The sequence below is a fragment of the Onychostruthus taczanowskii genome, unplaced genomic scaffold (genome assembly GCF_017590055.1).
Source record: "Onychostruthus taczanowskii isolate IOZ18803 unplaced genomic scaffold, ASM1759005v1 scaffold84, whole genome shotgun sequence".
Classification (NCBI taxonomy): domain Eukaryota; kingdom Metazoa; phylum Chordata; class Aves; order Passeriformes; family Passeridae; genus Onychostruthus; species Onychostruthus taczanowskii.
Window position 1 is genome coordinate 1,476,763 of NW_024506332.1, and position 27,989 is coordinate 1,504,751.

At 56.2% G+C, this 27,989-nt stretch overlaps 1 protein-coding gene across 1 annotated transcript; it reads left to right on the forward strand.

The window, feature by feature from the left end:
• On the forward strand, window positions 1-27,989 carry GFRA2 (GDNF family receptor alpha 2). Its single transcript, XM_041424853.1, has 9 exons — window positions 1-127; window positions 5,277-5,591; window positions 9,585-9,668; window positions 15,052-15,400; window positions 25,365-25,474; window positions 25,549-25,689; window positions 25,766-25,941; window positions 27,189-27,242; window positions 27,364-27,989. The coding sequence occupies exons 1-9, from the start codon at window positions 88-90 to the stop codon at window positions 27,490-27,492; spliced, it is 1,398 nt and encodes a 465-aa protein (XP_041280787.1). The 5' UTR covers window positions 1-87; the 3' UTR covers window positions 27,493-27,989.

Consider the following 27,989-nt stretch of genomic DNA (forward strand, 5'->3'; position numbering starts at 1 on the left):
CCTCCCCCCCCCTTTTTTTTTTTTTTTTTTGCCTGATTTTTAACATCATTTTTTTGCACACGTGGAGGAGCGCGTGGATTTCCTACCATGATCTTGGCAAACGCCTTCTGCATCGTCCTCTTCGTAGGTGAGTGGCCCCGGCGGGGGTGCCGGGGGCGGGGTGGCGGCTGTCGCCTGGCCGAGGTGGCGCGTTCCCCCTGGGCGAGGGGCTGCGGGGGCTGAGGCAGCGAGCGAGCCCCTCCGAGCTGGCACGGGCGCTGCGGCAGGAGAGGGGCACGGCGAGGGGTTTAACTTCATTTCCTATTCCCCGTCAACTTGAAACGGGGAGGGGGACACGGGGGACACAAGCCCAGCCGCCCCCTCGGGGCCGGAGCGAGCAGGATCACCCAGCAGCCGAGCCCTGCCCGTCCCCCATGCCCGCTCCCCTTGGCCAAACCAGCGCGGATTTGCGTTTCGGGGGACATCTCCCCCTTCTCCCCTTCCCACCCGTGTCCCCTGCCGCCCTCCATCCTCCCCCCGCGCCATTCCAGAGCTTGGGAACGCGGCGTGGACACTCGGCGGGGAAAGTTGAGCTCGTGGCTCGGGTTCCTGCGTGGGGAATCGCCGTCCCCGCGCCCGGATCGCGCCGGAGCCGCGGGCGGCTCGGAGCTTTGTGCCGGGAGAACGCTCCCGTTCCCAGCGCAGCCTCCCCTGGCAGCAGCCGCTGGAAAGGGGAGCAGCCGCAGCCCGCGCTGGCTTTGGGGTGAGAGGGAAAGGGAACGGGCGATGCTCGGGGCTCGCCCTCCGCCGCTCGGGCGTGCCGCGCTCCCGGGGCCGTTCCCGGCTCCCGCAGCCCGCGGCTGCCTGGGATGCGATCCCGGCTCGCTGCAGCGCCCGGAGAACTTTGAGGAGCCGGCCTGGGCTGGGGGACAGGGGACAGGGATAAGGGACAGGGACAGGAGGCTGCTGAGGGAGACTTGAAGGTTGGCACAGCCTCGTTCCGCGGGGGCTCGGGGTCCCCGGGGAGCGCTCTGCTCCCGGCTGGAACGGGGGGCACGGGCTCTGCCCTGCTCCCAGCGCCACCCCAGCGAGGCACGGGGTGCCCGGGGGGGCGGGTGCCCCCCAAGCCTTTGGGGAGGGGGGGACAGAGGCCTGAGCAGGTGGGGACCGAGTCCTGGGCTGGGGGAGCCCCCGCCCGGAGGGGTCGGGGGGTGCCAGGGCGGGGGGCTCGGGTGACGCCCTCAGACAGAGAGAAAGGGGCGGGGTGGGGACACCAGTGGGGACACCCCCGTGTGTGGGGGGGAAGGGTGCTCCAGCCTGGCTGGGGGCACAGCTGGACATCTGGATGTGTGTCCGGGCACAGCTGGATGGCTCGGGGAGAGATTTGGGGCACAGGGACCTCCAGGGGGACAGGGGTGCCCCACATCAGGCATCCAAAGCAGGCCCCACCTGCCCTCACAGCGGGGTTGGCATCGAAGCAGGACCCTGCCCCCATCCCTGGCTGTCCCCAAGGTTCTGTGGGTGCAGGGCGAGGCTGAGGAGCTGGAACCCCGAGCAGGGACCCTGCACCCCCAGATTCAGGGATGGGGTGACCATGGCGTGGCCTCACGCTGAGGATCCTGGAGCAGGAACATCCAGCTCTTCCCAGCCGGGATCATTCCCGGGAAGCCAGAAAATCCCTTTGGTCCTGGCTGGGAAGCTGCGTGTTCCGGAGTGATCCTCGCCAGGAGAAACATTTCCCTCTAAAGCTGCCGGCTGTCCGAAGGTCTCCGGCAGAAGCAGAGCAGGAGAACGTGGATTAGAGCTCGGGAAGAGGCTGCTGGAGCCGGGAGAAGCCGTGGGAACGGCAGGAAAAGAGGCCAGCGCCTTGTGCAAATCCTCGCTGTGCTCCGGTACCCCAGAGCCTGCCGAGGATTAGCCGGGAATTCTCTGCAGATGTTTCAGCCGCGGAGTTCCGGGAGGGCGGCTCTGCCCTTTTCTGGGGGGTAGAAAATCCCCCTCCTCAGTTTCCCCCTCCACCCAAACTCCTCGGTGGGAATGAGGAGCCGGGAGGAGCGGGGGGCTCCAGGGAAAGCGCCCAGGCTGGAAAAAGCCCCAATCCTGCGGGATCTGGGGCAGCACGACAAAGGGCTGTGCCCGCCCTTCCCGCTCCAGGATCCGCCGGCACTCCCGGCTCCGGCGGTGCCGCATGCTGCCGGTGCCACCGAGGGGCTCTCAGGACCCCGTTCCCTGCAAAACCGTGGGAGAAAGGTGGGAAAATGGCAAAAGGCAGGAGGATCGGGGCCAGCTCGCCCACACAGCTCATCCCTGCTGCTCCCAGAGAGGGGATGTCTTCTGGGATTCCCAAGCTGACCCACCCAGAGGGCACCCAAGGATGTTCCAGGTGGTCCTTTGGTGCCAGGGCAAGGAAGTGATCCTGCCCTGCCCATGGGGACAGGAATGTGGCCAGAGGAGGGGATTTTTGGGACGAGGCTTCTGGAGAAGTGTGAGTTGGAGCTGGGGCAAGCAGGGCTGGAGCTGGAGCTGAGCTGGGACAGGTTGGAATGTGGTGGAGCTCTGGAACGGCTTTTCACACCCAGTGGAGCTCTGGAACGGTTCTCCATGTCCAGTGGAGCTCTGGAGTGGCTTTTCACACCCAGTGGAGCTCTGGAACGGTTCTCCATGTCCAGTGGAGCACTGGAATGGCTTTTCACACCCAGTGGAGCTCTGGAATGGCTTTTCACAACCAGTGGAGCTCTGGAATGGTTCTCCAAGCCCAACAGAGCTCAGGAATGGCTTTCCATGTCCAGTGGATCTGTGGAATAGCTCTCCATGCCTGGTGGAGCTCTGGGATGGCTCTGCATGTGCAGCAGAGCTGTGGGAAGGCTCTCCATGTCCATGGAATTCTGGAATGGCTCTCCACACCCGGTGCAGCTGAGGGCTGAATCTCCAGATCTGGTGGAGCTGTGGGATGGCTTTCCACACCCCGTGGAGCTCTGGAATGGTTCTCCATGTCCATGGAATTCTGGAATAGTCTCCATGCCTGGTGGAGCTCTGGAACAGCTCTCCACACCCAGTGGAGCTCTGGAATGGCTCTCAGTCTCCATGGAATTCTGCAACAGCTCTCCATGCCCGGTGGAGCTCTGGAATGTCTCAAATGCCCTGGAGCAGTTTCCCTGTGACCATGGCTGCAGCAGGATCAGTTTTTCCCAGTTTCCGATTTTTTGGATGCCTCAGGATGGGATTTCCTGGCGTGTGAAGGCGCAGAGTTCCACGGCATCATCCCAAGGGATCACCCATGGTGTGGCGAGGCTCTGGCATTCCCAGCCCCGGGATCAGCATTTGGGGCGCCCGTTTCTCCTCCAGTCCCTCACGGATCCCGCCTGCCTCCCGTGTGGAATACAATCCTGCCAGGCCTGGCCTGGCCTGGCCTTCCCGAGGGGAATCTGCCGCTCCAGGCTGGATCTAACTCTTCCCATCCAAGCCATTCCAGGATGGTGGGATCTCATTCCAGCCCCTGCCATGGGCAAGGACACCTTCCACCATCCCAGGTTTCTCCAAGGTGGCCTTGAGCACGTCCAGGGACGAGGCAGCCACAGCTCCTCTGGGAATTCCATCCCAGCCCCTCCCAGAGAAGAATTCCTTTCCTTTTCCCCCTTTCCTTTTCCCCCTTTTCCTTTCCCCCCTTTCCTTTTCCCCCTTTCCTTTCCCCCCTTTCCTTTCCCCCCTTTCCTCCTCAATTTCCCCTCTTTCAGTTCTTAAAAACCCATTCCAGCCCAGACAATTCCATGATTCCCAGGCTGGGCTGATACTGCCACCCTTGGGAAAATTCCTCTCCTTCGATGGGAGAAAAAAGGCAGAAAAAAAAAAAATCAAATTAAAGCCCGTGGTGAATAATCTCAGCTGGCTCCAGGCACAGGCACAACTCCTCCATCCTCAGCTCCAGCTCTCCCACCCTCGGGCACACCTTCCCCACAGAATTCCAGAATTCCCGGCCTGCTCTGGGCTGGAAAGGGCCTTAAAAATCTCATCCCAATCCTCCTGCCACGTGCAGGGAGCTCTTCCACCAGCCAAGGTGATTTTGGCACAAACGCAGGTGGATTTGGGGGCTCAGGGCTGAGCCTCGGGTGCCCATCTGGATTTTCTGGGGTTTTAATCTGAATTTCCTGGCATTTTCATCTAAGGTTTTCACCTGAATTTCCTGGGATTTTCACCTGAAATTCCTGGGGGTTTTAATCTGAATTCCCAGGGGGTTTCTATCTGAATTCTCTGGGTTTTAACCTGAATTTCCTGCCCATTTTTCCTCCCTGGGGTCCCCATCTGCCCTGTCTGTGGTGCTCACCTGGGGGTTTTAACCTGAATTTCCTGAGGGTTTTAATCTGATTTCCTTGGGGTTTTAATCTGAATTCCTTGGGGTTTTAATCTGAATGCCTTGGGGTTTTAATCTGAATGCCTTGGGGTTTTAATCTGAATGCCTTGGGGTTTTAATCTGAATGCCTTGGGGTTTTAATCTGAATGCCTTGGGGTTTTAATCTGAATGCCTTGGGGTTTTAATCTGAATGCCTTGGGGTTTTAATCTGAATGCCTTGGGGTTTTAATCTGAATGCCTTGGGGTTTTAATCTGAATGCCTTGGGGTTTTAATCTGAATGCCTTGGGGTTTTAATCTGAATGCCTTGGGGTTTTAATCTGAATTCCCTGGGGGTTTCTATCTGAATTTCCTTCCCATTTTTGCTCCCCGGGGGTCCCCATCAGCCCTGTCTGGGGTGCTCACCTAAGGGTTTTTACCTGAATTTCCTGAGGGTTTTAACCTGATTTTACTGGGATTTTCACCTGAATTTCCTGGGTGCTCATTCTTCTTTCCTGGGGTCCACATCTGCCCTACCTGAGCTGCTCACCTGGGGTTTTAATCTGAATTCCCTGGGGGTTTTAATATGAATTCCCTGGAGGTTTTCACCTGAATTCCCTGGGGCTTTCAATCTGAATTTCCTGCCCGTTTTTCCTCCCCGGGTCCCTACCTATCCTATCTGGGGCTCTCACCTGGGGTTTCAATCTGAATTCCCTGGGGTTTCAATCCGAATTCCCTGGGGGTTTTAATCTGGATTCCCTGGGGGTTTTAATCTAGATTCCCTGGGGGGTTTAATCTGAATTCCCTAGGGGTTTTAATCTGGATTCCCTGGGGGCTTTAATCTGAATTCCCTGCCCATTTTCCCTCGCGGGGCATCCCCCCTACCCTATCCGCGGCGCTCCTTCGGGCGGGCGCTCACCTTCCTCCCTAACCTGTGCCCTCCTCTCCCTCGCCCGCCGCCGCCCGGCCCAGATGAGGTGCTGCGCTCGCTGGCCGGGCCCCCCTCGCCGCCGGCGCTGTCCCCGCCGGGCTGGCGAGCCCCGGTGGACTGCGTGCGAGCCAACGAGCTGTGCGCGGGCGAGCCGGGCTGCAGCTCCCGCTACCGCACCCTGCGGCAGTGCCTGGCCGGCCGCGACAGGAACACCATGCTGGCCAACCGCGAGTGCCAGCTGGCCCTGGAGGTGCTGCAGGAGAGCCCCCTGCAGCAGTGCCGCTGCAAGAGGGGCATGAAGAAGGAGCTGCAGTGCCTTCAGATCTACTGGAGCATCCACCTGGGGCTGGCTGAAGGTATGGTGGTGGTGGTGGTGGTGGGGGGGTCGTAAAGGAGCGTTTTGGGGTGGGGGAGATCCTAAAGGAGGGGTTTGGGGTGGGGGGGATGGGGAGATGCTAATGGATCAGAGTGGGGTGGTGGGGAGACCCTAAAGAGTGCTCTGGGGTGATGGGGAGACCCTAAAGGAGTGCTCTGGGGTGGTGGGGAGACCCTAAAGGAGTGCCCTGGAGTGGTGGGGAGACCCCAAAGGAGTGCCCTGGGGTGATGGGGAGACCCCAAAGGAGTGCCCTGGAGTGGTGGGGATGGGGAGAGGGATCTCAAATGGAGTTCCCTGGGGCGATGGGGAGACCCCAACTGATCACCCTGGGGGTGATGGGGAGGGGGAGACCCCAAAGGAGCACCCTGGGGTGGTGGGAAGACCCCAATGGATCACCCCAGGGTGATGGGGATGGAGATGGGGAGACCCTAAAGGAGTGCCCTGGAAGTGATGGGGATGGGGAGAGGGGTCCCAAATGGAGTTTCCTGGGGTGATGGGGATGGAGAGACACTAAAGGATCACCCTGGGGTGATGGGGAGATGCTAATGGATCACCTGGGGGTGGGATCAACAATGGGGATGGGAAAATCCCATAGGAGCGTCTTGGGGTGATGGGAATGGGGAGGGGGAGGTCCCAAAGGAGCACCCTGGAGGTGAAGGGGATGAGACACCCCAATGGATGAGCCTGGGGTGATGGGGAGACCCCAAAGGAGTGCCCTGGAGTGGTGGGGAGACCCCAAAGGAGTGCCCTGGAGTGGTGGGGATGGGGAGAGGGATCTCAAATGGAGTTCCCTGGGGTGATGGGGAGACCCCAAAGGAGTGCTCTGGGGTGGTGGGGAGACCCTAAAGAGTGCTCTGGGGTGATGGGGAGACCCTAAAGGAGTGCCCTGGGGTGATGAGGAGACCCCAAAGGAGTACCCTGGAGTGGTGGGGATGGGGAGAGGGATCTCAAATGGAGTTCCCCGGGGTGATGGGGAGACCCCAACTGATCACCCCGGGGGTGATGGGGAGGGGGAGACCCCAAAGGAGCACCCTGGGGTGGTGGGAAGACCCCAATGGATCACCCCAGGGTGATGGGGATGGAGATGGGGAGACCCTAAAGGAGTGCCCTGGAAGTGATGGGGATGGGGAGAGGGGTCCCAAATGGAGTTTCCTGGGGTGATGGGGATGGAGAGACACTAAAGGATCACCCTGGGGTGATGGGGAGATGCTAATGGATCACCTGGGGGTGGGATCAACAATGGGGATGGGAAAATCCCATAGGAGCGTCTTGGGGTGATGGGAATGGGGAGGGGGAGGTCCCAAAGGAGCACCCTGGAGGTGATGGGGAGATCCCAAAGGATCATCCTGGGGGTGATGGGGAAGAGACACCCCAATGGATGAGCGTGGGGTGATGGGGAGACCCCAAAGGAGCACCCTGGGCGTGGTGGGGGTGGGGAGGGCGTTGCTGGAGGTTGGGGAGGTTTGAGGGGGTTTGGGTGAACTGGGGGGAAATGGCATGAGGGGTGGTTGGCCAGGTGGGCAGGCCAGGGAATTCAGATAAAAACCCCACAAAATTAAATGAAAACCCCAAGAAATTCAGATGAAAACCCCAGGAAAATTAAATGAAAACCCCAGGAGATGCAGATAGGCACCCCAGAGAATTCAGATTAAAACCCCAGGTGAGCACCCCAGATAGGGCAGATGTGGAGCCCAGGGAGGAAAAATGGGCACCCCAGAAAATCAGGTGAAAATCCCAAGGAATTCAGATTAAACCCCAGGTGAGCAGCTCAGGTAGGGCAGATAAACACCCCAGGATAGAAGAATGGGCACCTCAGGAAATTCAGATTAAAACCCCAGAAAATCCAGATGGGCACCTGAGGCTCAGCCCTGAGCCCCCAAATCCACCTGCGTTTGTGCCAAAATCACCTGGGCTGGTGGAAGAGCTCCCTGCCCGTGGCAGGAAGGTTGGGATGAGATTTTTAAGGCCCTTTCCAGCCCAAAGCAGGCCGGGAATTCTGGAATTCTGTGGGGAAGGTGTGCCCGAGGGTGGGAGAGCTGGAGCTGAGGATGGAGGAGCTGTACCCAAGGAAAACTCTTCCAGAGTGTGGGAAAACTGGAAAAACTCTTCCAGAGGGTGGGAAAACTCTTCCAGAGGATGTGAGGGAGCCGTACCTGAGCCCAGGGCCCCCCTGGGTGAAATTCCCTCCAAATCTGGGTCAGTGCAGGAAGCAGAGCCCCAAACCCCGGCTCAGAGCAGGAATTACGCCCTAATTGTTTTCTCCCGCTCATTAGCTGCCCTCATTGAGCCAGTTTTCCAAGGTTTTTCGGGAATGAATGAGGGAATGGGAATTGCACCTGGAGGAGGGAAGAGCCGTGATTAAGCCGAGCTTTAAGGAGAGGCGGAAGCTTTGTGGCGATCCTTTACCGCGCGCCAAGCAGCGAGGAACACAAATTTGTGCCTTTTAGCGGAGATTTCGGGGTTCCCCTCCTCCCACCCGAGCTCTCCCTGCTATTAGGGAGGCTCCAGCCTCCTTCCTGGGGGTTAATTGTGGCTCCAGGCAGGTCCAGCGCCCCGTTAATGCTCGGTAATTTCCCTGGCGAGCGGCAGGAGTCAAGCGGGTGTTTAATTATTTATGGCTGCGATGGAGGTCACGGGGCCGCCTAAACGCACTTTGTTCAAGCGGGAAAGACGGAGAGGAGAGGGGGAATGGTCTGGAGAGGGGTTTGGATCGTGTTCCCATTCCCGGTGAGGATCAGGAGCCGCCCTCGGGGCGTTGTCCCCAAATTCCATCACACAAGAGCAGCACTGGGAACCTGCAGGGAACAGGGGCATCCCAGCAGGGTCTTTTCCTCCCAAATTTCCTGGGAATGGCCTGGAGCGGGGTTTGGATCATGTTCCCATTCACAGTGAGGATCAGCAGCCGCCCTCGGGGTGTTCTGTTGTCCCCAAATTCCATCACACAAGAGCAGCACTGGGAACCTGCAGGGAACAGGGGCATCCCAGCAGGGTCTTTTCCTCCCAAATTTCCTGGGAATGTCACTGAGGAATAGGATTTGGATCCTGTTCCCACTCCCAGTGAGGATCAGGAGCCGCCCTCGGGGCGTTGTCCCCAAATTCCATCACCACAAGAGCAGAGGTGACATCACTGGGAATCTGCAGGGAGTAGGGACATCCCAGTTCCCTCCCAAATTTTCCTCCCAAATTTCTAGGGGATGGCCTGGAGTGGGGTTTGGATCCTGTTCCTATTCCTGGTGAGGATCAAGAGCCACCCTCGGGGCATTGTCCCCCCCTCCCAGATTTCCTGGGAATGTAGCTGAGGAGCAGGATTTGGATTCCATTCCCATTCCTGGTGAGGATCAAGAGCCACCCTCGGGGCATTGTCCCCAAATCCCATCACCCTGAGAGCAGCCCTGGATAGGGACATCCCAGCGGGGTCTTTCCCTCCCAAATTTTGGGATTTCCTTCCCAAATTTCCCAGGAAATTCCTCGGAATTTCCCTTCTGCTTTGCTCCCTGCCTGGATTTCCACACAGGGGTTTCCAAGAGATTCCCGAATTCCATTTTTAGGGGATTTTATCACAATAAGAGAACCCAGAGCTGAGAACAGGTTTTTTGGTTTTTTTAAGGTCTTTTTAGGTATTTTTGGGGGGTTTTGTAGCAATAAAAGAATCCAGAGTTGAGTGTGGACCCCAAAACTTCCAGCCTTGAACTCAGTGCCCCTCCCCCTGGAATATCCCAATCCTCTCAGCTCCTGGAATCCTTTGGGATTGGCCACCACCAAACCTGGCTGGCCGCAGGACGCACCACAGCCAAAATTCCCTGAACTTCTCCCACATCCCCCTTTCCTTTAATTCCAGTGCCTGGAAATCTTTTTGCTTTTCCCTCCCTGAACCAGGGGGGGGTTCCTGTTCCTGGAACTGGCTGAGATTATTCACCACGGGCTTTAATTTCCTTTTTTCTCCCTTTTTTCCCTGCCTTTCCTCCCACCGAAGGAGAGGAATTTTATGAAGCCTCCCCGTACGAGCCGGTCACCTCTCGTCTCTCTGATATATTCAGACTCGCTTCAATTTTCTCAGGTAATAAAAGCGCCGTGTTTTATCTCCTGCCTGTGAACACAGAGCTGCTCCCAGCCAGGGAAAGGCTCCATCCCTCCACCTCCCTCCCCTGGGCCTCGTCCTTTGCTCCTCCAGCCTCTTCTCCCCTTCTGTTCCCCCCAAATTTGGGGTCCTGCGCATCATTTTGGGGGTTTGATGCGTTTTTGGGGTGGATTCTTTCTGTTTCTGGGATTTAGGGGTTTGGGTTTATATAAAATCGCTGGGAAACCTGGAATTCCCGGGATTCCCTGAATTTGTGTTGTCCCCAGCACTGGGGAGGCACAAACCCAGCGCTGGCTCCAGCGGGGTGCAGCCCTTCCCATGGAATTCCCCGTGGAATTCTGGGTGTTCTGGAGGGTTTGGGACCCTCGGGATGGGGTGGAGCTGAGGGGGGCCCCGTTTGCTGTCCCCTCCCCGGGGCAGCAGCCTCGAGCTGAGCTCTGGGAAGCTGCTGGGAGAGGGATGCTGAGACCCTTGGAGCATCCCTGGGTCCCTTTGGAGCATCCCTGTGTCCCCCAGAACCCCTTGGAATATCCCTGTGTCCCTTGGAGCATCCCTGAGCCCTTGGAGCATCCTTGCATCCCTTGGAGCATCCCTGTATCCCTTGGAACCCCTTTGGAGCATCCCTGTGTCCCTCGGAAGATTCCTGTGTCCCTTGGAGCATCCCTGTGTCCCCTGGAACCCCTTGGAATATCCCTGTGTCCCTTGGAGCATCCCTGAGCCCTTTGGGATCCTTTGGAGGATCCCTTGGATCATCCCTGGGTCTCTTTGGAGCATCCCAGTGTCCCTTGGAGCACCCCTGAGCCCCTTGGAACCCATTGGAACATCCCTGCATCCCTTGGAACATCCCCACGTCACTTTGGAGCATTCCTGAGCCCCTCAGAACATTCCTGAGCTTTTTGGAGCATCCCTTGGCACACTTTGGAGCATCCTTGTATCCCTTAGAACATCCCTGTATCCTTTAGAACATCCTTGAGCCCCTTGGAACATCTCTGGGTCCCTTGGAAGCCCTTTGGAGCATTCTTGCATCCCTTGGAGCACCCCTTGGAAACCTTTGGAGCATCCCTGTATCCCTTAGAACATTCCTGTGTCCCTGGGAGCACCACTGAGACCTTTGGGAGCCCTTGGAGCACCCCAGTGTCCCTTTGGAGCATCCCAGTGTCCCTTGGAGCATCCCAGTGTCCCTTAGAACATCCCAGTGTCCCTTGGGGCATCCCAGTGTCTCTTGGAACCCCCTGGAGCATCCCAGTGTCCCTCAGAACATCCCAGTGTCCTCCCGCGGGGTGCCCAAGCTCTGCCTCCATCCTGGGGAATTTCGGTTTTCCCGCCCATTTCCATGACAACCTCCCCGTGCCACCCCTCACTCTCCAGCCCCCCCCCGGCTTCTCCTCGCTCTTCCTCTCCTGAACCCTCCCCAACCCCCCCACGCTGCGGGATTTTGGGGGGTCCCACTGTCCCCACGCCTCGGGGACACCCCCAGGGCCGTGCCCAGCTCACCTGGGGACAGCGGGTTGGTGACACCGCCGCTGTCACCGCTGTCCCCCGCCGCCTGCAGCCCCCGGGGTGAATTTTCCAGGCTTTTCCAGGTGAATTTTCCCCGGGAGCTCGGCGCGGGTTTCTGGGGTGACGCTGCCACCCCCTCCCGCCTCCCGGCCGCCTTTTTGGGATTACATTGGCGTCAGGAAAACGTCTGGAGCTGCCGGGAAATCTGGAAAGCTGCGAGTCTGGAGCGGGGATTAGACACTGATTTATCCAGGAGAGCGGGGCGGGAGATTTTGGGGATGGGGGAAGGGGGGAAGGGGCTCCTGGTGCAGCCGGGGAGATGCTGTGAGCACCGGGGTGGCCTCGCTGCTGCTGCCACCCCCTCCCTGTCCCCTCCCCGGGGACATCGGCCCCGGCCTGATGGCGAGCGCTGAAGCGAACGCGTTCTTGGAGCTGTTCCTGGAGCAGGAGCAGCTCCTGGAGAAGGAGCTGTTAATTGCCCGGAGGGATAATTGGGAGCGGAGGGATGGCTGGGGAGCCGGGGCTGTGTAACCCGCGGCCCGCGGGACCCCCGCGCTGGGCAGAGAAGCCGGGATGCTCATCCCTGCTGGATCCCCAGCAAACCACAGCCCGTGGCAGAAGGGAGAGGCTCCAGCTGGGAATTCTCCCTGCGGGCACCGAACCCCCCATCCCCCTCCTCTTCATCCCCCTTCCTCCTCTTCCTCCCCTGTCCCCAGCGGCCGTGGGGACACGCAGAGGGGACAGCTGGTGGCTCCAGCCCCCGTGCCCAGCTCCTCGGCCCCCGTTTCCGCCTCTGCTCATGAAATTTTCATGCTCGTGCTTTATTAATGAGCTCCCCAGGAGCGCGGCGCTTCCAAAGCCGCGGCTCCATTAAGATGCAGCCGGGTCCCCGCAGGTCTCGGGCAGGGCAGGAGCGATGCTCCCGAGGAGACAATCGGCTGCCGCTTCCCACGGATCCCAAAAGCCCCGCTTTGTGCCGGAAATCTGCTGCTCACCCCTTCCAGGGCTCGGGGCTGGGGTGATCTGGGGTGCAGGGAGGGCTAAATGCATCCCCCAAAACCAGGGGGAGTAAAGAGACCCCGGTGCCCCCATGTCTTAAATCCTCCTTTTCCTCATCTCTTCAATCCCCTTTTCCTCACCTCTTGAATTCCCTTTTTCCCACCTAAATTCTCCTTTTCCCCACCTCTCCAATGCCCCCTTTTCCACCTAAATCCTCCTTTTCCCCACCTCTCCAGTGCCCCCTTTTCCACCTAAATTCTCCTTTTCCCCAACCTCTCCAATCCCCCTTTTCCCACCTAAATTCTCCTTTTCCCCACCTCTCCAATCCCCTTTTTCCCACCTAAATCCTCCTTTTCCCCACCTCTCCAATCCCCTTTTTCCCACCTAAATCCTCCTTTTCCCCACCTCTCCAATCCCCTTTTTCCCACCTAAATCCTCCTTTTCCCCACCTCTCCAATCCCCTTTTTCCCACCTAAATCCTCCTTTTCCCCACCTCTCCAATCCCTTTTCCCCCTTGAGCTGTGTCCATCCTCTGGAGAAAACCCAAACCATCCATCCCTGCCCCAGCCCGGATTTGGGGTTTGGCTGCCAGGGCGGAGGTGAAGCCTCAAACCTCTCCAGGGGTGTCCAGCTCTGGAATGGCACCTTTGGCACATCCAGGGCTCTTCCCAAACACCTTTTCCTCCCTGGATTTGGGATTTCCTGGCAGTACAGCCTGGTCGGGCTGGTCCTGGGTGAAGGGGACAGCAGAAGCTCTTGGCTGTCACAGCACGGGGTGGCACCGAGCCCCAAAAAGCTCCAAATGTCCTCCAAGAGCAGCAGGAGGTCAGGATGGCACCAGGAAGGGGCTTTGCCGTTTAATTGGGATCCCTGAATCCCTCGGGATCCCTGAATCCTCGGGATCCCCAGCAGGACCGTGCTGGTGGCTCTCAGCTTGGGGACAATGGGACAAAAGACCCCCCCCAACCATTCAGGGATGCAGAGGGAGCCGGGAGCTGAGGATCACCTGGGATCTGCCATTTTCTAATTATCAGCGTCCTCCAATTAGGCCAATTAGGAGCCTTCCCTTGCAGCAGAAGCTAGGGGCCAGTGGAGGAGAATCCATGGATTTGGCCGGTATGTGGAGGGGAGGGAATGAGGGATGAGGAGCCTTCAGAAGCAGCACCTGAGCCACGGAGGGTGATCCGTCATTCCCAGCAAAAAAAAAAAAAAAAAAAAAGGAAAATGCTATGTTTGTTCCCAGGCTGGGGCTTGGCCTCGTCCGTCCTCTTCTGAGGGAGGGGATTCCAGGGATGGACATGGGATGGGATTCCCAGGATGGATGTGGGATGGGATTCGCAAGATGGGATTCCCAGGATGGACATGGCATGGGATTCCTGGGATGGATGCAGGATGGGATTCGCAGGATGGATGCAGGATGGGATTCCCAGGATGGACACAGGATGGACATGGGATGGGATTCGCAGGATGGACACGGGATGGGATTCCTGGGATGGATGTGGGATGGGATTCCCAGGATGGATTCAGGGGGGCATTCCCAGGATGGACCCAGGATGGGATTCCCAGGATGGGATTCCTGGGATGGACATGGGATGGGATTCCTGGGATGGATGTGGGATGGGATTACCAGGATGGGATTCCCAGGATGGGATTCCCAGGATGGATTCAGGGTGGCATTCCCAGGATGGACCCAGGATGGGATTCCCAGGATGGGATTCCTGGGATGGATGTGGGATTGATCCTTTTGTCCCTTTCATCCCTATCTGGAGCTGTCCCACTTTTGGGGAGCCCCAGGAGGGGCTGTGGGAGCCCCTCAGTGGAGTTGGGTTGATTATTCCACTTTTGGAGCTGAATATTAATTAATTAATTAATAATTAATAATTATTCTTTGAAGAATTGACAAAAGGAAAGAAATATTGCAGTTTCACGGCCTGGATTCTGCCCGGAGGTTTGGGGGGGTGTTGATCCTACAGATTGTGCCTGGAATGGGGTGGGGTCAACCCAGGGATGGTCACAGTGGAGTTGGGTTGATTATTCCACTTTTGGAGCTGAATATTAATTAATTAATTAATAATTAATAATTATTCTTTGAAGAATTGACAAAAGGAAAGAAATATTGCAGTTTCACGGCCTGGATTCTGCCCGGAGGTTTGGGGGGGTGTTGATCCTACAGATTGTGCCTGGAATGGGGTGGGGTCAACCCAGGGATGGGATGGGCTGTGCTGGGGATGCTGGGAGGTGACACTGATGCCACAGGGGTGGCATGACAGCTGTCATCTTCCCCAGGTCGGGGGCATTTCCCTATCCTGGGTTTGAGGGCTTTTCCCTGCTCCAGGTTTGAGGACATCTCTCCAGCTTTGAAGGTTCCTCCCCATTCCAGGGCAAGGGCATTTCCCCATCCCATGTTTGAGGACATCTCCCAGTTTCAAGGAATTCTCCTCATCCCAGGGTCAAGGGTGTTTCTTATCCCAGGTTTGAGGGCTCATTCACAGGTTTCAGGGCTTCTTCCCATCCCACCTTTGATGGCATCTCCCCAGCCTTGAGGGCGTCTCCCAGTCCCAGGTTAAGGGTGTTTTTGAGGGCATCTCCCCACTTTTGAGGGCGTCTCCCAATCCCAGCTCAAGAGTGTTTTTGAGGGCATCTCCCCACCTTTGGGGGCATCTCCCGGGGTCAAGAGCAATTCCCCCATCTCAATCCCATTTTCCCACACTCCAAACCATCTCCCACCTTTGAGGCCACCTCCCCAACTTGACAACCACCTCTCCATCCATCCATCCATCCATCCATCCATCCATCCATCCATCCATCCATCCATCCCTCCCTCCCCACCTTCCTGACCCCAAATATCTTTTCCCCTGGGCAGGAATGGACCCGGCCACCACCTCCAAGAGCAACCACTGCCTGGACGCGGCCAAGGCCTGCAACCTCAACGACAACTGCAAGCGCCTGCGCTCGGGCTACATCTCCACCTGCAGCCGGGAGCTGTCGGCCACCGAGCCCTGCAGCCGCCGCAAGTGCCACAAGGCCCTGCGCCAGTTCTTCGACCGCGTGCCCGGCGAGTTCACCTTCCGCCTGCTCTTCTGCTCCTGCAAGGACACGGCGTGCGCCGAGCGCCGCCGCCAGACCATCGTCCCCTCCTGCTCCTACGAGGACAAGGACAAGCCCAACTGCCTGGACCTGCGCGGCGCCTGCCGGGCGGATCACCTGTGCAGGTAAAGGGCACGCCGGGGGGTTCTTGTGGCGTGGGTCAGGTGTTGTGTCACCTCCCTGGCATTGGTGTCACCGTCCAGTCATCAGTGTTACCCTCCTGGCATTGGTGTCATTGCCCTGGCCATCAGTGTCACCTCCCTAGTACTGGTGTCACCTTCCTGGTCATCAGTGTCAACTCCCGGCCATCAGTGTCACCTCTCTGGCATTGGTGTCACCTCCTGGCCATCAGTGTCACCTTCTTGGCATTGGTGTCACCTCCTGGCCATCAGTGTCACCTCTCTGGCATTGGTGTCACCTCCTGGCCATCAGTGTCAGCCCCCAGCCATCAGTGTCACCTCTCTGGCATTGGTGTCACTACCCAGCCGTCAGTGTCACCCTCCTGGCACTGGTGTCACCACTCAACCATCAGTGTCACCCTCCTGGCATTGGTGTCATCCTTCTGGCATTGGTGTCACCCAGGCATTCGGTGGTTTCTCCCACGGTCCATGGGTCAGGTGTTTGTGTCACCCTCCTGGCATTGGTGTCACCCCCTGGCACTGGTGCCACACCCCCAGCCTTAGTGTCATCAGCGTCACCCTCCTGGCACTGGTGTCACCCTCCTGGCATTGGTATCACCACCCAGCCATCAGTGTCACCCTCCTGGCACTGGTGTCACCACTCAACCATCAGTGTCACCCTCCTGGCATTGGTGTCATCCTTCTGGCATTGGTGTCACCCAGGCATTCGGTGGTTTCTCCCACGGTCCATGGGTCAGGTGTTTGTGTCACCCTCCTGGCATTGGTGTCACCCCCTGGCACTGGTGCCACACCCCCAGCCTTAGTGTCACCTGCCTCAGGTACCCAGCCATCAGTGTCATCCTCCTGGCATTGGTGTCACCCAGGCATTCGGTGGCTTCTCCCACGGTCCATGGGTCAGGTGTTTGTGTCACCCTCCTGGCATTGGTGTCACCCCCTGGCACTGGTGCCACACCCCCAGCCTTAGTGTCACCTGCCTCAGGATCAGTGCCACCCCCCTGTATCGGTGCTACCTCCTAAAATCAGTGTCACCCCCCTGGCACTGGTGCCACCTGGGCACTCTGGGAGCTTCTCCTGGCAAGGTCCTGGCATCAGTACCACCCCCAATATCAATGTCACTGCCCTAGCATTGGTGTCACCCTTTCAGCATCAGTGTCAACCTCCCGGCATCAGTGTCACCCCCAGTATGTGTGTCACCCCCCAGGCTCTGTTTTTCCCCGTGTTTGGCTGGGCAAGCAGCACTGGGACAATGCCCTGGGGACATCCAGGGGACAGATCCCAAGAAACAGGGACGGAACTGCATCCCTCCAAACCTTCCCCGGCTGCTGAATTCCCGCTGCTCCCCCTTGCCAGCCGAGGCTCCTGCTCCTTCTGAAACCCGTTTGTCACGGGGCACAACCCCTCCTGTCCCCCTCGGGACCCGGATCCGCTTCCTGACAGCCCCGACTCCCGTCAGGAGCAGGATCTTCTCCCCATCGAGGTGATGGAGTTTCCCGGCTCTCGGCGGGGAAATAAATACGAGCTCCGGGTCTTCCTCGGGCTGCGAGCGGAGATGTTTGAAATGTGGGAATGTGGTGGCATCAGTGTCACCCCCCAATACTGGTGCCACCTCCCCTGGCATCAGTGTCACTCCCAGTATGTGTGTCACCCCCCAGGCTCTGTTTTTCCCCGTGTTTGGCTGCGGAAGCAGCACTGGGACAATGCCCTGGGGACATCCAGGGGACAGATCCCAAGAAACAGGGACGGAACTGCATCCCTCCAAACCTTCCCCGGCTGCTGAATTCCCGCTGCTCCCCCTTGCCAGCCGAGGCTCCTGCTCCTTCTGAAACCCGTTTGTCACGGGGCACAACCCCTCCTGTCCCCCTCGGGACCCGGATCCGCTTCCTGACAGCCCCGACTCCCGTCAGGAGCAGGATCTTCTCCCCATCGAGGTGATGGAGTTTCCCGGCTCTCGGCGGGGAAATAAATACGAGCTCCGGGTCTTCCTCGGGCTGCGAGCGGAGATGTTTGAAATGTGGGAATGTGGCTTTTTATCAAAAAGTAATCCAAGGAGCCGGTGGCCATGAATAAAAGATACCCGGGAATGGCAGCTCCTCTCCATCAGCGTGCTCCGAGGCGGATGCTGCCGACAGATCCGCGCTCCGAGAGGGATAACGGGGCTGGAAGAGCCGGGGGGGCTGCAGAGGCCACGAGCTTTAATTCCTGCATGGAATGAAATCCCACACAAGGAGGGAAAGGGGAAAGGGGTGGCAGCTGTTGGGAGGGTTTGTTTGCTCCAAGGTGGAAATGTGGTTTTTTGGGAGAAGCATGGGAGAGATGGGATGGGGGCTCTTGCTCTGGAAAATGCCCAAATCTGGGATTTATTTGTGTTGGTTTTGCTGGAACCTCAGGGATTTTCTCCTTGGGATGGGGCATGGATGCACTCCTTGGATATGGGTTTTCAGGAGAACATCCCATCCCATCCCATCCCATCCCATCCCATCCCATCCCATCCCATCCCATCCGCTCCCCTCTGGCATCTCCAACTAAAATTTTGGGACACAAAACCCCTGTGTCCCCTCATCCTGGGGAACAAGGCAGGGCCATGGGATTTCCCATTATCCATGGGTTTATCCATCCCACACTCCTGATCCTGGAGGACAAGGCAGTGCCATGGGATTTCCCATTCCAGGAGTTTCTCAATCCAACATCCCAGCCCGATGCTCATCCCGATCTGACAGGGGCCTGGCGAGGGCTGTGGAGCCAGAGCAGATCCCGAGTGCTTCCAGAGCTGGAGGTGACAGGACATGAGATAATTCTCCTGCCAGAGTAATTAACCTGCCAGGGTAATTAATTAACCCTCCTGGCTCAAAGCCTAATGAGGGAAAACCCTCTCTGGCAGGATAGGATTTTCCAGAGGGATTTTTCCTGCATGGAGGTCGATCCAGGGGCTGCTGCTCCTGTAGGACAAGATTTTCACCCCTAAAAAGAAGCAGAAGAATTGGAGGAGAGTGTAAATGAATATTCCAGCATGGAAAACAGCCCTTCCAGAGCTTTTCCTGGCTCTCCGTGCTGCTTTCCAGCTGCCTGGGGCTGCTGGGGTTGGACACCAGCCCTGTCCCCTCGGTCACAAAGGTCACAAGGAAGCTCCGTCCTGCCGGGAATGGCTCTGCATGTGGAATGTTCTGGATGCAGGAGGGGTTTAACCCTTCCCTGCTGTCCTGAAGGCACAGAGGGTCCGGGATGTCCCTCCTTGTGTCCCCTCAAGGACTCAGATCCCGGTAAGGGGACAGGATCTTTGGAGTGCAGGATCTGGCTTATCCCGGGCTGAAATCCTAATTTGTTTCCTCCATATAAATCCATTCCAACGGCCTTGACCCGGCCACAAATCCCACGGGAGCTGCCCCAGGACTCTGGGAGCAACTGAGCCATGATTTGTGCAGCTCAGGAACCTTTCCCCCCATCTTTCCCCCCATCTTTCCCCCCATCTTTCCCCCATCTTTTCCCCATAATTTCCCCATCTTTCCCCCACTCTCAGTAGCCTGACAAAGTCCTGTATCTTTTGTGGCTGATTGCAAGGGACAGGTTTTAGCTCCCGGAATACAAAAACCTTTGGCGAAGCACAAACCTCAGCGAAGGGGAAAGGGAAGGGAAGGGGAGAAAAGAGCTGATTTCAGCAGCTGCAGCTCGCTGGATTTTTCATCTTGCATCAGCAAGTCGCGAGCACAAATAATCTGCTCTTACACGCTCCAGTGGTGCCGGTGCCGGAGAAATTCCCAACCTCCACTGGCTGGAGCTCCTCAGCATCCAAAGTGGGGATGTTGGGTCATTTCCTGCATTTTTATCCCAGTTTTTGGTGTAGTTAAACCCAGGGGGTGAGGGATGCTCCCTCTCACATGAGGTTTGTTTGTCAAGGATTTTGGCCAGGTTTGGCCTGGAGCTCAGCATCCAAAGTGGGGATGTTGGGTCATTTCCCAGATTTTTATCCCAGTATTTGGGCTGGAGCTCCTCAGCATCCAAGGTGGGGATGTTGGGTCATTTCCCAGATTTTTTTCCCAGTTTTTAGTGTGTTTAAAGCTGAGGGGGTCAGGGATGCTCCCTCTTACATGATGTTTGTGTGTCAAGGATTCTGGTTGGGGTTGGAGCATTCAAAGTGGGGATGTTGAATAATTTCCTGGATTTTTATCCCAATTTTTTGCTGTGTTTAAATCCAGGGGAGGTCAGGGATGCTCCCTCTCCCAGGATATTTGTGTGTCAAGGATTTTGGCCAAAGTGGGGATGTTGCATCATTTCCAGGATTTTTAAACCCCACTTTTTGGTGTGTTTAAATCTAGAGGTCAGGGATGCTCCCTCTTACAGGATGTTTGTGTGTCAAGGATTTTGGCCAAAGTGGGGATGTTGCATCATTTCCAGGACTTTTTAACCCCACTTTTTAGTGTGTTTAAATCCAGAGGAGGTCAGAGATGCTCCCTCTTACAGGATGTTTGTTTGTCAAGGATTTTGGTTGGGGTTGGAGCATCCAAAGTGGGGATGTTGAGTCATTTCCTGGATTTTTATCCCAATTTTTGCTGTGTTTAAATCCAGGGGAGGTCAGGGATGCTCCCTCTTACATGATGTTTGTTTGTCAAGGATTTTGGCCGGGGTTGGAGCATCCAAAGTGGCGATGTTGAGTCATTTCCTGGATTTTTATCCCAATTTTTGCTGTGTTTAAATCCAGGGGAGGTCAGGGATGCTCCCTCTTACAGGATGTTTGTGTGTCAAGAATTTTGACTGGGGTTGGGCTGGAGCTCCTCAGCATCCAAGTGGATATTGGATCATTTTCCTGATTTTTATCCCAATTTTTGTTGTGTTTAAAGCTGAGGGGGGTGAGAGATGCTTCCCTTTACAGAATACTTGTGTGTCAAGGATTTTGGCTGGGGTTGGAGCATCCAAAGTGGGGATGTTGACTCATTTCCTGGATTTTTATCCCAATTTTTGATGTGTTTAAATCCAGGGGAGGTCAGGGATGCTCCCTCTCCCAGGATATTTCTGTGTCAAGGATTTTGGCCAAGGTGGGAATGTTGGATCATCTCCTGGATTTTTATCCCAATTTTTGCTGTGTTTAAATCCGGGGGGGGTCAGGGATGCTCCCCCTCCCAGGATATTTGTTCATCAAGGATTTTGGCCAGGTTTGGGCTGGAGCTTTGGCTCGGGAAGGAGGGAGGGGATCCAGGCTGGCTGGGGATTGATGGAACACCAAAGATGGGAACGGAGCGCGGCTCGGGGAGCGGCGCGGCCCCGCGGCACGGCCTTTGTTTGGCGCAGACACAACGCCCCCCGTAATGGATGTTTCCTTGATAAACAGCAGCTCAACTTCTCATTACTCCCTGTAATGAGAGCCTGTCTGGGAAGAAGAAGGAGCGGGGAAAAATTGCTCCTGGGTTTAATGGGAGCTGGGAGAGCTCGGGTTCGGAGGGGAGTGGAGAAGTCTCCAAACCTGGTTTGGGATTAGGAAATCTGGGAAATTCCCCAAATCTGGTGGATTTTGAAGTGGAGGGGCAGCACTGGGGGGTCCCCCATGTGTGCAGACAGCCAGGGAAGAAGAAAAGAAGGAGCAGGGAAAGAAGAAGGAGCAGAGAAAAATTTCTCCTGGATTTATCGGAAACTGGGAGAGCTCGGATTCAGAGGGACTGGATGTGGAGAAGACTCCAAACCCAGTTTGGGAGTAGGAAATCTGTGAAAATCCCCAAATCTGGTGGATTTGGAAAGTCAAGGGGCAACACTGGGGTGTCCCTCTCTTGTGGAGGTGGCTGGGGAAGCAGAAAAGAAGGAGCAAGATAAAATTGCTCCAGGATTTAATGGAAGCTGGGAGAGCTTGGGGTTGGAGGGGAGTGGAGGAGCCTCCCAGCCCGGTTTGGGAGTGGGAAATCTGTGAAAATCCCCAAAATTTGGTGGATTTGGAGGGGCAGCACGGGGGGGTCCCTCACTTGTGGAGGCACCTGGGGAAGAAGAAAAGAAGGAGCAGGGGAGGAAGAAGGAGCAGAGAAAAATTGCTCCAGGATTTAATGGGAGCTGGGAGAGCTCAGGTTCGAAGGGGACAGAGTGTGGAGGTGTCTCCAAACCCGATTTAGGATTGGAGAATCTGTGAAAATCCCCAGATCTGGTGGATTTGGAAAGCCAAGGGGCAGCACCGGGGGGTCCCTCACATGAGGAGGTGGCTGGGGAAAAAGAAAAGAAGGAGCAGGGGAGGAAAGAGCAGGGAAAGAAGAAGGAACAGGGAAAGATTTCTGCTGGATTTAATGGGAGCTGGGAGAACTTGGAGAAATCTGGGAAAATCAGTGAAAATCTCCAAATCTGGTGGATTTTGAAGCGGAGGGGCAGCACCCGGGGGGGGTTCCTCACATGAGGAGGAGGCTGGGGGAGGGCTCGGCTCCCTGCGGGCTCGCCGGCCTCTTACCACGAGAATCAGTCAATTCTCGCTGAATAATTAACTCGAGAGGCTTCCCAAGTATTGACTTAATGTGACAGCGAGTCTGTCTTGAGCCGGGCTTTGCTTGTGTAAACACAATCTCCTGTTGGGCTCAGTTAGCGGCTCAATGGGACAGAACGGGCCCGCAATTAAAATCAAACGGTGCCGGCTCCGTCCTCCCCTTCCCGGGGAGCCGCAGGGCTCGAGGATAAAAAAAATCCACCCAAAAAAGGCCTTTGAGTCACTGATCTCAGCGCTGGATCAAAACGTGGTGGCCTGAAATGCGTGTGGAGAACGAAATTGTTAATTAGTAACTGCCGACTTTGAGGTTCTGCCCTAATTATTTTCCCTCTCTCTGGGTTTCCTCTGCTTTGGGAGCTTCTCCCTTGGTTTGTTGTGGGTTTGACTTTTTCCTGCTGTGTCCATAGCCCTGAGCAAGGAATTCCAGAGGATGGAAAGGTCCTCCAGGATCAGAGTCCAACCTTTGGTCCTCACCTTGTCCCCAGCCCAGAGCCCTGAGTGTCACCTCCAGGGGATCCTTGGGCTACTCCAGGGGTTCCCTGAACATCTCCAGGGGTTCCTTGGATACCTCCAAGGGTTCCCTAAACATCTCCAGGGGTTCTTTGGGCACCTCCAAGGGTTCCTTTGGCACCTTCAAGCCATCCCTGGACGCCTCAAGGGGTTCCTTGGGCACTTCCAGGTCATCCTTGGACACCTCCAGGATTCCTTGGATACTTCCAAGGCTTCCCTGAACATCTCCAAGGATTCTTTGGGCGTCTCCAGGCGTTCCCTGGACATCTCCAGCGATGGTGACTCCAAACCCTCCACAGGCAGCCCCTTCCCAAGCCTGACCCCGTTTCCATGAGGAAATTCCTCTGGAATTGAGGCCGAGAGCCTCAGAAGGACGACCAAAAATTCCCTTTTTCCCTCCAGCCTCCCGCAGCTCAGCCCAGAACAGGTGACTCCTCTCCCCAGACAACTTCTCCCGGATAAAACAAATCCATCCATTGATCTTTTTTCCCTCCCCTGTGAACTCCTCGCTCGATTTGGCAGCGGGTCATCCACAAAAACCGACTTTTATTCCAGCTTCCCTCTTCCCTTCAGCTGCTCCCCCTCCCTGGGACGCTTTGAATTTACCTGTGAGCATTTGAGGGGAATTTTTTTTAATCTCAGCATCTCCCAACTTCAAAAGAATCCCTCTCCAGCAGGACGGGAATGTTGGGAGGGCGATGCCCAGCGGGATTTTCGTGTCTCGCCGAGTTTTTTCCGTGTTGTCGCAGCTTCCTGAACATCCCCAGCTGGGCAGGAGAGGGGGAGTGGATTTTCTTTAAAAATTCCCTCAGTCCCCATAAATTGCCCGTGAAAAAAAAAAAAAAAAATTCCACCTCTGGAGGAATCCCAGTGTCTTTTCCATTAAATATTCAGGAGCAGGATGCTGTTGGATTGGATGTGTGCTGAGTTATCACCGTGGCTCGGGGGATGGGAGTAATTAACACTCAATTAAGCGGTTAAAAAAAATCACAAAAAAACCCCCCAAACCCATCCCAAAACCTCTGTGTTTGGTATATTTTCATGTCAGAGCCAGTGGGGTTTTGGTGGTGCTGAATTCCTGCAGAAAAACAGGGAATGGGAGAGGAGCTGGAGGCAGGTGGGCCCTGTAGGGATCCTTGAAGTCCCCGAAATTTGGGATATATGTGCTGGGGGTGGGAGGACAGGAATAAAAATCCCCTAAATTTGGGATTTATGCACCTGGGATAAATTTACAGGTACAAGATGTCCCCTAAATTTGGGATATCGGCACCAGGTGTTTGTCTAGGAATGCACAAAGTCCCTTAAATTTGGGATTTAAGCACATGGGATAAATGTACAGGTGCAAATTTGGGATTTATGCACTGGGAATAGAGGCATGGAATTAAAAAGTCCCTTAAATCCAGGATATTTAAGAGGATCCAGGGATCGAGGTCCTTGTGAAGTGCCTGGATTTGGGAGCAGGGCCTCTTCAACCCCGGGATCCTGGGGGGTCTTCCTGGGACTTTTCCTGCAGGAATCCAAGAGGGGCAGTTTGGAAACCCCTAAATGGGAATCCAGCCCTTGGAGGGGGTTTGGGATGGCAGATCTGAGTGTACAGCCAGAACTATTTTTTAAAATCCCTTTTCTTCCACTCCTTTGGTTTTGTTTTGTTTTTTTTTTTTGGGGGGGGGGGGGGGGTTAATTTTTTAAATCCCATTTCTTCCACTCCTTTGGTTTGGTTTTTTTTTTTTTTTGGGGGGGGGGGGGTGAGGGCAACTCTTAGGAAAATCCTCCTCCATCCCTTACCCAGAGCCAGCCCAGCTCTTCCCAACTTTTCCAGGCCATCCCCACCTGCCTCCTCCAGCTGCCAGCAGCGATTTGGCACCAATTCCTCCTTGTTCCCGCTAAGATGGACTTGGCTCCTTCTCCTTTCCCTTTTTTTTCATTCCTTTGGAGCCCTTGAAAGCCAAAACCCGCCGGGCCCAGGCCGAGCTTTTATTCCTGGCAGCGAATCCCATCCAGCGGCTTCCAAAGTCGCCGCGTCCAACGGGAAGAGTGACATCTGCCTTGGATATTCCTGAAGGATTTCCCAGCTGCATCCTCATGGATTATGAAAGGAATAACATTTGCCTCAGAGGATGCTCCGGGCCGGGAGCGGAGCCCCGGGGAGCAGCGGTGACAAATTTTCCTGGCGCTCCGCGCTGAACTCACCACGCTTCCTGCAGGGAATTGACGTCCCTTCGCCTCGGATTTGGGAAGAGAGGGAAATGCTGTCGGAAAGTTTTATTCCTCTCCCGCGGAGAAGCTGGGGAAGGAGCAGGTTTTTGGATTTCTGCCATTCCCACCCTGGAGCTGAGGTTTGGCTGCAGGGAGGGTGGAGCATCCCCCAGAAATAAAAATGCTGGAAAAGTTTTTCTGGGCTTTGTGCAAGGAAAATTCCCTTCCAGGAGCTGAGGATCTGCCCCAGGGATGGGAGTGGGATGGAGCCTCTCTGCTCTGTGGGGAGTTTTCCATGGGCTGAGTCACAAGGAAGGAAAATAAACATGGAAACAACGCTCCTGGTGCGGGAGTTTTATTTCCAGGAAGAAGGAGGAGAAAGCTTCCTCCTTGCCTCATGCACCATGGCAGAACTGCAGAATCCTGGGTTTCCCTGGAATTCCTGCTTCATCCTAAGCTCTTCCTCGTTCTCCATCCTCCCATCCCCATCATGGAGCAGCCCCTCAAACCCACCCCAATTCCATCCCTTCCCAAGGACATTCCTCTTGTGTTTTTACTGTTCGTTGAGATCTGAGGTGTGGATGAGCACGGCCATTCCCAGGATCCTGTCTCCTTTTGGGAGCACTTGGATAACACAGCTGGAGAACCTGAATTGCCCTGGAATTTCACAGCCTGTGTGGGGATGTTGGGAATGGGGCACTTTTATTCTGTCTAAAAAATTCCTGCTGGCCGTGGAGTCACTCTGGGATGGAACTGGCACTGAAATCCTGTTGTTTTCCCACTTTTCCTCCTCTCCAGATCCCGTCTGGCTGATTTCCACACCAACTGCCAGGCCACATTCCAGTCCCTGACCAGCTGTCCTGGGGACAACTTCCAGGCGTGCTTGGGCTCCTACGCAGGGCTCATCGGTGAGTGCCGGGAGTCGGGATCAGGAATGGCTTTTCCCGCTGGGATTTCATCCCCGTTCTCTCCTCCTTGCCAGGCTTTGACATCACCCCCAACTATGTGGATGCCAGCACCACCAGCATCACCATCTCACCCTGGTGCTCCTGCAAAGGCAGCGGGAATATGGAGGAGGAGTGCGAGAAATTCCTGCGGGATTTCACGGAAAATCCCTGTCTCCGTAAGGCGCTTCCCCACCCCGCCCCTTTGACCTTGTTTTATCATTCCCATCCTTCCTAAATCTCTCCTGCTGCCAGGAAACGCCATCCAAGCTTTTGGGAACGGCACCGACGTGAACCTGGCTCCCAAAAATCCCAATCCCGCCGTGACGGTGCTGCCGAAGGTGGAGAAGAGCCCGGCGCTGCCGGACGACGTCAACGACAGCAACACCGCCTACGACGCGAGCGTCATCAGCACCTGCACCTCCCTCCAGGTGTGGCCCAGTCCCTGCCGCAAACTGGGAGCACTGGTGGGGGTGTGGGACATCGGCCGCATCCCGTGGGATGGGAAAATGTCCTGCTCGGACTCATCCTGGGGCTGGAAGGATCCGGGCACTGTTTGGGGTCTGGAATGGGGAGGGAAATGGAATTCCCTGCCTGTCTTCCCTCTCACCTGCCAAGGTGACTCCCTGAGCCTGACTTCTCCTCGTTTGGGAGCTGCAATTCCATGGTTTTTTGGGAAATGTGGAAAATCCGTGATGTCTTGCTGGGCGCTGAATTTCCATTTTTGGGAAATGTGGAAAATCCGTGATGTCTTGCTGGGCGCTGGGCTTGGGCGTCCATGTTTTTCTCCATGGGTGGAAAAGGAGTGGGAGGGAAATGGGACTGGGGAGTGGCTGGGGATATTCCAGGAATGTAGGGAAATGGGATTGGGGATGTCCCAGGAATGCAGGGAAATGGAATTGGGGAATGGGATTGGGGATGTCCCAGGAATGCAGGGAAATGGGATTGGGGAATGGGACTGCAGAATGGCTGGGGCTATTCCAAGAATGCAGAGGAGTGGGATGGGGACTGGTGGGGTGTCCCAGGATTCCAGGCAGGATTCCTGGCAGGATCACAGTGGCAGTGAGGCAGGATCCATTGAAGCCTCTGTGGAGATGGGATGAGCCGTTCCCAAATTTCCCTGTACTCCATCACCCGCTCCGAGCTGATTCCCACAGGGAAATTCAGGACCCCAAACCAGCTCCAGGGGCACATTCCTCCCCTAACCATTCCCAATTTCTCCTGCCAGGAACAAGGCCTGAAGCCCGTCCATGTTTTTCTCCATGGGTGGAAAAGGAGTGGGAGGGAAATGGGACTGGGGAGTGGCTGGGGATGTTCCAGGAATGCAGGGAAATGGGATTGGGGAATGGGATTGGGGAATGGGATTGGGGAATGGCTGGGGATATTCTAGGAATGCAGGGAAATGGGACTGCAGAATGGCTGGGGCTATTCCAAGAATGCAGAGGAGTGGGATGGGGACTGGTGGGGTGTCCCAGGATTCCAGGCAGGATTCCTGGCAGGATCACAGTGGCAGTGAGGCAGGATCCATTGAAGCCTCTGTGGAGATGGGATGAGCCGTTCCCAAATTTCCCTGTACTCCATCACCCGCTCCGAGCTGATTCCCACAGGGAAATTCAGGACCCCAAACCAGCTCCAGGGGCACATTCCTCCCCTAACCATTCCCAATTTCTCCTGCCAGGAACAAGGCCTGAAGCCCAACAAATCCAAGGAGCAGAGCTTGTGCTACTCCCAGGTACTTGGGGGATCCCGGGGCTGGGAATTCTCTCCCAAAGCAAACATCTTGGGAATGACACCCTGGAGTGTTTCCCAACTTTGGGATGCTTTTCCCTAAAACTCCCATCCCTCCTCGCCAGGCCCAGCTGACCACGGATGTGATGCCGGACCAGAAGACTTTCATGGATCCCAAGGCGGGAAGCAGCCGGCAGCGGGAGAGCCGGATCCTGCTCCTCATTCCCATCCTGATCCCGGCGCTGGGGCTATAGAGGGGCGGGAAGGAGCAGCCGGTGGGACGGGGACGCTCGGACCAGTGCCACCAGTGCCACCAGTGCCACCAGTGCCCACCGCTGCCGCGCTTGCGCCGGAGACTGGAACGCTCCCAAATCCCAGGAATGCCGAGCTCCGGAGAGGCAGGAGGAGCCTTCACCAAGCTGGGAAACTTTGGTGGTTTTCTTCCTACTTTTAATTTTTCCCGTTTTTTTGGGTTTTTTTTTTTTTTTTTTTTTGGTCTTTTCTGGGTTGGTTTTCCAGAGCGGCTCCTGGGAAAACTCCCTGGAATGGGCCTGGAATGGGGGTCTGGAGGTGCCAGCGGTGCCGGGGAGGGGAAAAGAGTCAGAGAAAAGCTTTGGGAAAGGTGAATTTCAGGATTCTTTGCACTGGGGTGGCCACAGGAACAACGAGGATTCTGCATGGAAACATCCTGGAGGATGAAGGCGCCATCGGGAGCCACCTGGAGGGGACTCCCACAGCTCTTCCCGTTGGT

Excerpts from the sequence above, each read along its gene's own strand:
- GFRA2 (XM_041424853.1), top strand. The coding sequence starts at position 88 with ATGATCTTGGCAAACGCCTTCTGCATCGTCCTCTTCGTAG. Across the intron at positions 25,475-25,548 it reads CTCCTACGCAGGGCTCATCG|GCTTTGACATCACCCCCAAC; the intron begins GTGAGTGCCGGG and ends CCTCCTTGCCAG. Across the intron at positions 27,243-27,363 it reads AGAGCTTGTGCTACTCCCAG|GCCCAGCTGACCACGGATGT; the intron begins GTACTTGGGGGA and ends CCTCCTCGCCAG.